This window comes from Schistocerca americana, chromosome 2, assembly GCF_021461395.2.
Source record: "Schistocerca americana isolate TAMUIC-IGC-003095 chromosome 2, iqSchAmer2.1, whole genome shotgun sequence".
Taxonomy (NCBI): Eukaryota; Metazoa; Arthropoda; class Insecta; order Orthoptera; family Acrididae; genus Schistocerca; species Schistocerca americana.
Window position 1 is genome coordinate 1028156106 of NC_060120.1, and position 10958 is coordinate 1028167063.

Consider the following 10958-nt stretch of genomic DNA (forward strand, 5'->3'; position numbering starts at 1 on the left):
ATTCTGATGGCCCATTGCGTCCGTTCATGTCGACTGTGCACTCAGACGGACTTGGGCAATTCCAGCAGGACAATGCGACACCCCACACGTCCAGAATTTCTACAGAGTGGTTCCAGCAACATCTTTCTGAGTTTAAACACTTCCGTTGGCCACCAAGCTCCCTTGACAGGAACATTATTGAGCATATCTGGGATGACTTGCAGTGTGCTGTTTAGAAGAGATCTCCACCCCCTGGTACTGTCAAGGATTTATGGACGGCCCTGCAGGATACATGGTGTCAATTTCCCCCAGCACTACTTCAGACAGTATTCGAGCGCATGCCAGGTCGTGTTGCGTCACTTCTGTGTATTGTGGGGGCCCTACCCGATATTAGGAAGGTGTACCAGTTTCTTTGGCTCTTCAGTGTAAGATAGAGTTCTCGTTTTGCAAAGCTCACAGTTTTGCGATTCTGAACATTTAAAGCAATTTGCAAATCTTTGCACAAATTTGAAATCTTATCAGGGTCTGGCTGAATATTTATGTAGCTAATATCAGATAGTGCCTCGTTATAGATAAGTGTATCATCTGCAAAACGTCTCAGGTTACTACTGTTGGGTGCACCCGAAGTTTCTTCTATATGTAACGATGACTCTCCATCCTAGATAACATGCTGCGCCTCCCTCCAAAAAGACCTCAATGCAATCACAAATTTCGCTTGGTACCGATACGGTCGTAGTTTTGACAATAAGCGTAGGTGTGGTACTGAGTCAAACGCTTCTCTTAAATCAAGAAATACTACGTCTACCTGACTGCCTTGATCCAAGCCTTTCAGTATGTCATGTAAGAAAATTGCCGGTTGCATTTCACATGGTCGATATTTTCGGAATCCTTGCTGGTTGGCATGGAGGAGGTCATTCTGTTCGAGATAGCTCATTATGTTTGAGCCCCCAGTATGTTGTAAGATTCTCCAAAAAATAGATGTCAAGGATACTGGACGGTAGTTTTGTGGATCACTCCTACTGCCCTTCTTGTAGACGAGTGTGTCCTGTGCTTTTTTCCAAGAATTGGGCACATATTTTTGTTAGAGGGACCTACGACAGATTATAGTTAGAAGAGGAGCTAACTCAGCGTCAAATTCAGTATAAAATCTGATAGGGATTCCATCTGGCCCCGGATCTTTGTTCAGTTTTAACGATTTCAGCTGTTTCTCAACACCACTGACACTAATTCTCATTCAAGTCATCATTTTCTGTGGTATGAGGATTTAATTGGGAGTATCGTCCTGGGTTTTCCTTTGTAAACATCTGAAAACAGAGTCAAGCATTTCAGCTTTTGCTTTGCTGCCCTCAATTGCAGTTCCTGTCTCATTCGCTAGGGACTGTACACCAACTACGGTGCTACTAACAGCCTTTACATATGACCAGAATTACTTTGGGTTTTGTCAAAGATGATCTGACATTATTCTGTTACGCTACCGGTAGTCACTGAAGGCTTCACTCATTGCTCTCTTGACAGCCAAATGCGCCATGTGGGCTGGCTCGCGCTCACGTTACAGCGGTGGCTAGGTGTGGTGAACGAAGGGGCGAGGGGAAGGAAGATTCACAGTTCCACTGCCGATAATTACGAGTTACATGCAGATCTGCCGCTTCACAGTGGTTCCTTAATGCGTTTTACAGAAAATTTATTTTCGAAGACTGTTGTATTAATGATAAATAACAATGAAATGGAACACCTCTTTTAATATTTTGATGAAGCGAAAACATTGGGCAGCTTAAGTGCAAAACATGATATTTCTTACGTCTGATGCACCCTTATGATGAACCCCATTTTAGGACGAAATTTAAATTGAAGTAAACTTTATTTAAACGTTAAATATAGAAGCACGGGAGGTTAATGAAGACTACTTATTTTGATTTTCACTAATGCATTAATATTTGTTACTACTTTTTGAGCACTGCTAGTTCGAAAACGAATGTTCAGGCTGAAGACTGTCAGTGAGCTTCCGTGGGTAGCTTCCGTTCTCTCGGTGGCAGAAATGCGTCGCTCGCACAAGTATGTTGACATAATCGAAGCTGCAGACTTGTAAAGTAGTGGCAATTTTTGTTGACGAAAATGCTTAAAAACTTATGCGAGACTAATTTTGTTATGAAACCTACCACGCAACTGCCGGTCATATTGTAGGTCTTTTAACCCCCTAGCCGTAGATCACGAAGGAAACTCCACATCGCAGGCCCCACAGATTTAGTGCTAAGACGGCCCAGTGTATATCCCGTCAAAAACTGAACACAGATCAAGCATGCAATCAAGAAGAAGATGCGCTGAACTGTAAAAATAAATTAATAAATAAATAATAAATGGAAATAGTGAACGGTCTAATAACAAGAAGTGTAATAAATGTTAGACTAAATGGAAAGGCATCGTGGGGGAGTGGTGATGAACTACCAACTGGGCGAGTCGTGATCGAAACTCCATCGTGCCATTTACTTATTTATTCCAGAATGAGATTTTCACTCTGCAGCGGAGTGTGCACTGATATTAAACTTCCTGGCAGATTTAAACTGTGTGCCGGACCGAGACTCGAACTCGTGACCTTGCCTTTCGCGGGCAAGTGTTCAATCAACTGAGCTACCCAAGCACGACTCACGCCTTGTCCTCACTGCTTCACTACTGCCAGTATCTCGTCTCCTACCTTCCAAACTTTACAGAAGCTCTCCTGCGAACCTTGCAGAACTAGCAAGACCTTAACAAAGTTTGGAAGGTAGGAGACGGGATACTGGCAGAAGTAAAGCTGTGAGGACAAGGCGTGAGTCGTGCTTGGGTAGCTCAATGCCGGCACGGTAGCTCAGCGTGTTCGGTCAGAGGGTTATCTGCTCTCTGTAATAAAAAAAACTGAGTTAATCAATCAACAACGAACTTAAACGGATGTCTTACGACTTCCGCCCCGAGCAGATGCAACGAACAAAAGTGAACAAAATGAGATTAAAAAAAAAAAGTTGGTAGAGCACTTGCCTGCGAAAGGCAAAGGTCCCGAGTTCGAGTCTCGGTTCGGCACACAGTTTTAATCTGCCAGGAAGTTTGATACTTATTTATTTATTTCACACCATTGTGAAGTGTCTGTCTGGTCACTCAAATGTTTGTTCTCTTTCTGTAGTCTTGGCAGTTGTCATATTATACACTGATTATAGAAAATTAGTCATGTCATAAGAAAACGTTATCGGCGCAAGTAAAAGTGATGAATAGTGAGAGCAGGAAAGATACGACACAGACGTCACTCAGAAAAGAAAACAACAAATCAACAAGGAAAAGGATGTGAACTATGTTACAACAAAGAAATCAAAGAGTCAAGACTTCCAAAACGGAACGCAACTTCAAAACCGTTAAAATACATGTTTTGACAGAGTACAGAGAAACTGTGTGATTGTGAAACTGTTGCGTTCACTTGTTGCAGCTTACGTGACAAACTATTATGTTTTTATCATTTCCTTCGGAGTAATCACATTCACAACCATATGAACACCTATATCAAGCAAGGAGGGATATCTCACTCACTTACCAGTCATAGCCGGCCGGAGTGGCCGAGCGGTTAAAGGCGCTACAGTCTGGAACCGCACGACCGCTAAGGTCGCAGGTTCGAATCCTGCCTCGGGCATGGATGTGTGTGATGTCCTTAGGTTAGTTAGGTTTAAGTAGTTCTAAGTTCTAGGGGACTTATGACCACAGCAGTTGAGTCCCATAGTGCTCAGAGCCATTTGAACCATTTCAACCATTTGAACCAGTCATACAAATTAGGTGCGTCGATAAGAGATTTCTATCATATGACACACGTCCTGTCACTAATGCCGTTTACGATACACACCTTGCACCTCGCTGTTACAAACGGACGTTACACCACGACACAGACACAAATTTGAGTAAAGCGAACACCGAAAAAAAAAGGGAGGTTTGTACACAGCTCACCCGCTTCGTAGATTAACGACACATCCATCTTTTTTTTGTTGTTGATCTCATTTTGTTCTATATTGTCCGTTATATTTGTTGTTGCGTCCCCATGACACCCGTTCAGGTTCAAATGGCTCTGAGCACTATGGGACTTAACATCTATGGTCATCAGTCCCCTAGAACTTAGAACTACTTAAACCTAACTAACCTAAGGGCAGCACACAACACCCAGTCATCACGAGGCAGAGAAAATCCCTGATCCCGCCGGGAATCGAACCCGGGAACCCGGGCGTGGGAAGCGAGAACGCTACCGCACAACCACGAGCTCACACCAATATCGTAAAGCAATATCGTAAACTTGGTCGAATTGCAGATGCATTTTGTTAAAAGCTTCTTCTGAAAGCAAAAATATATTTTCATAATGAAAATCTTGGAGAAAATCATTCAGACATCTCTTTCTCTGCTCCTATATCGTAAATACTTAGTTCGACCACACTGCTTAACTGTGCTTTATTTTAATTTTTGCACCTTCTCTTCTCGCTCTTCGCCTCGCAAGTATTCGTATCTTTCGTATGGGAGGTAATATAATGTCGCCATAGATTGATTTTTTTTTTCATTGTGTTCAGAGCTTTGACGAATACTACACTTCTCAAGACACCATCACCTACCGCAAACAATTAGGTATCTTACACTGACGTGTTGTAAATTAACGTTGGTAATTTTGACCTTCGCTTTGTAGTTCCTTATCACGCTACGTTTCATCGATTTAAAAAGAGCTACTCTCGACTTTAAGCACTACGACGTAAGTATATATGCTTGCGTTTAAGGTACGCTGAACCGAGTAATTACTGCCATTCCTCCGAAGACACCACACAGTTTGCACAAGGACTTCAGTCTACCCCATTCCACCGCCAGCACTCACTGTCCAAGCGGGCGAACCGAGCATAAGCCCTCTTACTGGCCTAGCTGCCGTGTGAACAAGCCTGAATTGGAGTAAACAGCACAAACAACATCTGGTGAGGATTGAGAAAAGCGCGAGATGTTTCTCCGGAAACAGCTCTGTCTCGTCAGTTGGTAAGCGGCTTCTGGTAGTTTGCGCAAACAAGTTTCAAGAGATGCAGCTCGAGGCAGCCAGGGTAACGTTCATGACGTTATAAGGATAAGCTGCCTTACTCGTACAAGAGATGATAGCTGCCTCTACGGTCAGGTTATCCTGGTCCCGCAGCAGCTCGCTAGATCGTCAGTAGTTGCTTTCATTGCAATAATTGAAATTATTGCTGCCTGATAACGTGCCATCTTCATTCTCATTTGAAATTTTACTTTTAAACTTTTAAAAGTTACTATAGGTATATCTTAAGAATGTTTATTATCAGTCGTTCAGTATATTTTGATACCATTGACCTTGTCAACATCTAAAGTGCAGTCATTACAATTAATACATCAGCTTTCTGGGTAAGCAAATGTACACATTAGCAAGAGTACAATGTCACTTGCTAAAACACTTATTAACATATATAGTTACTGGAATTTACATACATACATATAAATGCTAAATTACAATAGTAGGACTATATCAAATACATACATATAAATATTAATTACATATTCTATCTGGTCTCGGGATTGCTGCAGGATCATGTTGACTTCTTGCCACAATATTTCGGCTCCAAACCGTCCAGCCATCGAGTGTCCGCTGGACGCTTGCCAGCCGAAATATTGTGGCAAGATCCTGCTGCAGTCCCGAATCTTCATAGAATAGTAAGTACGCCGGGAAAACTGTAAGAATAATTAATTACAAACATTTACAGTTACGATTATTTATGGCTATCTGAAGCAATATACTTGTATACTTATTTGCATATATATAAATGCATTATTCTAATTATATCGTCATTACGTGCAATTTTACTGGTCATACAGCTACATGAAGCACAATCCTTGAAAATCACTCTCCATAAATTCATCAAATTTTCCGTTCTTTTTAGCAGAATTTCTACAACTTTCTTGGACTTGTGTTTGGGAGTGAAGTGAGCTGTTGTTGGCAATGTTGAAGAATTTAAGGCTTGTATGTTTATGGCTATTGTGTACAGTAAGTCTGTCATAGGGCTATTTCTTGTACGGTATTGTGCAGATAAACATTACTTCCTAGCTTGTTTGTTTATATTTTCTGGAGCGTAAATCAGTTAATGCAACTATTCAGCAGGTTTAGAAGCTCAGTCGAAAAATACGTGACGGCTGTTCAGAAGGGTTGGGGTTCAATCAGTTTATGTACAACAATGGTTATTCAATCATTTATTGTTTCTTTCGCCTCTGGCAAAGTAATATGTTATAGTGATGGGGAGCTCGTGAATGAGTCGTTCAAATGAACGCTTCACTCCAGTGAAGTGTGAACTAACCACTCAATTTCAATGAACTGGTACTTCAAACTCTTCAGAGATAGCATACTCCACACTTTTTCCTAGTTCACTCCCTCTCTTCCCCTCTCCCACTACATCAGCGCTACTTCACTCATCCTCCCTTCGCTTCAGTCCTCCCTCCACTGCCCGTCGACGAATCGCGCCGTGTTTGTGGGGAACGATAGGTTTACGAGGTGTTGTGGCGGTGAGGGGCGAGGGGAAGGCAGCGTCAGCTGCTTCCTGCAGTGCTGGCATCATTACCCGTGACCATTTGTGCAGTAATACTTCGCGTCTACGAGTAGCCTACCGTTGGCAGCGCTTGCAGACAAATGAATATTAAAGATCCAAACGAAGAGGCTGGCTGTGTGAGCACGAGCAGCCAACATGAAAATAAAAGGTTTGTTAATAACACTGAAAGAGGGTTCAAAATGGTTCAAATGGCTCTGAGCACTATGCGACTTAACTTCTGAGGTAATTAGTCACCTAGAACTTAGAACTAATTAAACCTAACTAACCTAAGGACATCTCACACATCCATGCCCGAGGCAGGATTCGAACCTGCGACCGTAGCGGTCGCTCGGCTCCAGACTGTAGCGTCTTTTTTTTATTATTATTATTTTTTTTACTCATTTTGTTCGATTTTGTTCGTTGCATCTGCTCGTGGCGGACGTCGTAAGACATCCGTTGAAGTTCGTTGTAGATCGATTAACTCAGTTTTTTTATTACAGAGGGCAGCTAACCCTCTGACCGAACACGCTGAGCTACCGTGCCGGCAATTCGCCTAGATCCGCACGGCCAATCCGGCCGGCCTGAAAGAGGATTTTACTTGAAATCGTACCAATGACTACAGGTGACAGTTTACGTTTTGAATGTGGAGGGTTATTATTCTCAACAACAATAAAATCTACAGGAAAACTTCTGAATAATTATTTAACGTAGGTGTATAGACTTTGTGACAGTGGTAAACATACTCATTCTATTTTGCATTAAATTTCAAAAGGAACATAAAATTGGACTGCATTTCGTTGGTAGCCCTAGTTTTCAGTCCATGAATACAACAAATAATGTTTCACTTGGCAGATAAAGGCTTTTTTGGGCGCTTCATGAAAAAATGTCGAGCAAGATTAAATGTATCACCTTCTTTATATGTGACAGGCTTCTCTGTTTGTCTTTCCTTTGTCCCCTTCGACCATGCTCTATTTAAGTTAACTCAGACGCTGTAAGAGCGTAAAACGTTGCGTGCACCTTACTGCATAACTCGGCCATCTGTTGGTAAAATTATGAAGTATTACGAAGCTTTATTGTACGAGCGAGCTTAGCCGCGGCTGAGCTGCGAACTGGGCAAGTTCGCTAGGCTTCCGTACTTCATGAATGAACTACTTCATTTGAACGCTTCACTGCAAAGAGTGAAACGAATGAAGTAGTTCACGGGAATGAACGAGTTCGACTCATCTCTAATATGTTACCCAGTTAGTTGCACCCGTTTTACCGCTAGGTGGCAGTCGCTCTACACCTTAAATCGCTAGCCAGCCGTGTGCCTGGAAGATTCGTTAACAGTTTCAGGAGTTCGCGTACGGATTTGTGATATTACTGCTTTCTTCGGAGTTACCGAGAATGAACGTGAATGCAGTTTTTAAATGCATGAAGTACGTCTTTTTAGTTGGTGTCCTAGTTGGCGTCAGTAAGGGGATTCACGTTTTTATGAATCGACCTGTCTGCAATAGTGTTCATATTTGAATATGCTTTGAAAGATCGGATTGTGAGCTTGGTTGTGTATAGTGTTAATATTTGACTGAAGCTGTTCAATGATCGCAGTGTTGTTTTCAGTATTATCTGCTTGGACACAACCGTAGATAAGTTGTTATTGCTTCTGTATTACCAACTGAATTAGTGTCTCAAATGTTGGAATACCTGGACAGCATATTTTCATTATTTGAGTGAATTCTATTGCAAGCAGTTGTTGATGCAACAGTGGAGAGTGATGACAGTTTCATGCGAGTGTTTGTCAATAAGAGGTGCGTAAGAGTGCAGTGTTTCTTATTGTTAGTGTCCACCACGTATTCTTTAAACCATGTTTGCGAACGACATCGTAAAAGATTTCCTCCACGCGGCAGTGACAACCGGCAACTTGCAAGCTGTCAGAGAAATGCTGGCGAAAGGAGCAGACATCGAAGCCGCCGATTCTTTCAAGTTACGACCGGTCCATATTGCTGTGGGGCACGGCCATTTGGACATTCTTAAAGCGCTTATCGCAAGGGGCTGTAATGTAAATGCACGTGCATCTTGCCCTTCTCCGATTTTAAAAAGGGTCGAGCAGCGTTTGACGCCACTACATTTTGCAGCTGAATGTGCTGACCCAAACTTCGCGGTCACTTTGATCCGTGCTGGAGCTTGTGTAAACGCCAAGAGTAGTTCCAATGTGTCGCCACTGCACCTTGCAGCACAACACGGTCATTTGCCTATAGTGAAGGCACTAGTTTCTGCTAATGCTGAAATGAATGCCGAGGACGACAGAAAATTCACTCCTTTACTTTACGCCGTGGAGAACAATTTCGAAGACGTAGCAAAATTTCTTGTACAGAGCGGTGCTGTTGTAAATACTAGAAATTCGGACCGCGCGACGCCGTTGCATTTCGCAGCAGAGAAGGGAAATGTTAACATAACAAAGTTGTTGATCGAGAACAGTGCCGCTATTAATGTAAAGAGTCGGCGAAGCTTTACTCCGTTGCATGTGGCCATACAAAACAGGCATGCCGCAGCAAGTCAGCTTTTGATTGACAGTGGAGCAGATGTGAATGCGAGAAATACCGAAGGATGGACCCCTTTGCATAATGCAGCATACAGTGGCTACCCAGCGGAAACCGCAAGACGTTTGATTGCAAAAGGTGCTAGCGTGAATGCCAAAGACAGGCTTGGATTAGCACCATTGCACCTTGCTGCAGATACAGATTTCGCTGACATAGTAAACATCCTGATCGAAAACAAAGCTGACGTTAATGTCACTGACGATCGAATGTGTACACCACTGCATAGCTCGGCTGGCAAGGGCAGCTTGGATACCATAAAAGTTCTTATTGCTAGTGGCGCTACAGTTGATGCGAGGTCTCAGTACCAAGCTACGCCATTGCATTTTGCAGCAAACTACTGGCATGTCGAGGTAGTTAAATATCTGTTGGCAAAAGGAGCCGCAGTTAATGCAACTGATCACACAAACTGCACGCCACTTCACTTAGCAGCAGACGAGCTTTCCGCCCACCGCAGTTCGGGGGCACAGCCACAGGATTCTAAATTGAATACCGTAAAAGCTCTAATTGAAAACGGAGCAGATATGAACGCAAAGGAAAGCAACGGTGAGACAGCTCTGCACATAGCTGCAAAGTATGGAGATTCAGTCGTAGCTAAATGCCTGTTAGAGAATGGTGCATATTATGACGTGAAGGCCAAATCTTATTCTGGTAACGTTACCGTTTCAGACTTTGCCGCGGCGAGTAGAAACGAGAGTATAAATGCGTTATTGCGTGCTACTGAGGAGCTGTTTCACGCTGTGAAAATATCCAAGTGTGCTGAAATAGAAAAATGTCTACAAGAAGGGGCATCAGTCAACAGCAGAAGTATCAAGTATGGAACACCACTTATGTATGCATCTTGGAAAGGTCATTTAGCCGTTGTTAATTTTCTGCTAAAAAATGGGGCCAGTATCAATCTAAGCAACAGTAATGGCATTACTGCACTACATTATGCAGCAAAATTCGGGCATTATGAAATATTGTGTGTGTTATTACAACATGGTGCTGTATACAATGCAAGAACCAAAACAGGTATGAAAACGCCACTACATTTCGCTCAAGAAGGAGGGGGAAAAGAACTTATAGAGACACTAGAACTGATCGAATGTGTATTTGCCAGAATAAACAATAAGGATAACATAGTGCTGAAGGAGTTAAACGAATTAAAGGACAAAAAATATGCCGAATTTCTTGCCATAAAAAACTGCAAAAATGTAAATGGTGAAACCCTGACACAAATAGCTTCAAAAAACGGATGTGGGGAACTTCGTAAAGTGTTCAGTGATTTGTAATAGAACGGTTGTTTATTATCCATCTATACCAGTACCGGTAATAGTTTCGGAAAAGAAACTGAAATTATACAACATAATGTTAATTTGCTGAGATTTTGTATGCTGTGAAAGAATATTTTGTTGTTTTAATTAACAAAATAACGACTGTCAACTGAAAATAAAATTGCTTGACAGGGTAATTGCAATCTATGCACATTTGAGGTGTTTAAATGGTTATCATGTATTTCATTCTACTGATAGTTCACTGGTAAAAAATAAAATTAGGTTCCCCCATGTAGCATTTCTTACGAGATTATTGTGAATACCCCCATGCATCAGTACTCAAGCTTTCTTTAACGTAAAACTTTTCAGAAGTTTCAAAGCATTTGTGTAAATTTTCATAAAATAGATGCATTTATTTGGGAACTGATACAATTGTGCCTGCTATTTCTGTGTTGATTTTGTGGTCAAGTATCACTTCACTGTTAGAAGTATATGAAAATTGTGAGTTAAATATTTCTTGGAAGTGTCACAAGTTCTGTGATTTTGTGAACAATTCATCAGTTATTCATTTACTTCATTCATGG

The 10958-nt window shown here is 41.9% G+C and overlaps 1 protein-coding gene across 1 annotated transcript; it reads left to right on the forward strand.

Annotated features, from left to right (window-relative positions):
* Window positions 1-7892: 7892 nt before the first annotated feature.
* LOC124595641 (ankyrin-1-like) lies at window positions 7893-9950 on the forward strand. Its single transcript, XM_047134473.1, has 2 exons — window positions 7893-9692; window positions 9788-9950. Exons 1-2 carry the CDS (start codon window positions 8386-8388, stop codon window positions 9804-9806), a joined length of 1326 nt encoding a protein of 441 aa, XP_046990429.1. The 5' UTR covers window positions 7893-8385; the 3' UTR covers window positions 9807-9950.
* Window positions 9951-10958: the final 1008 nt, after the last annotated feature.

Excerpts from the sequence above, each read along its gene's own strand:
- LOC124595641 (XM_047134473.1), top strand. The coding sequence starts at position 8,386 with ATGTTTGCGAACGACATCGTAAAAGATTTCCTCCACGCGGCAGTGACA.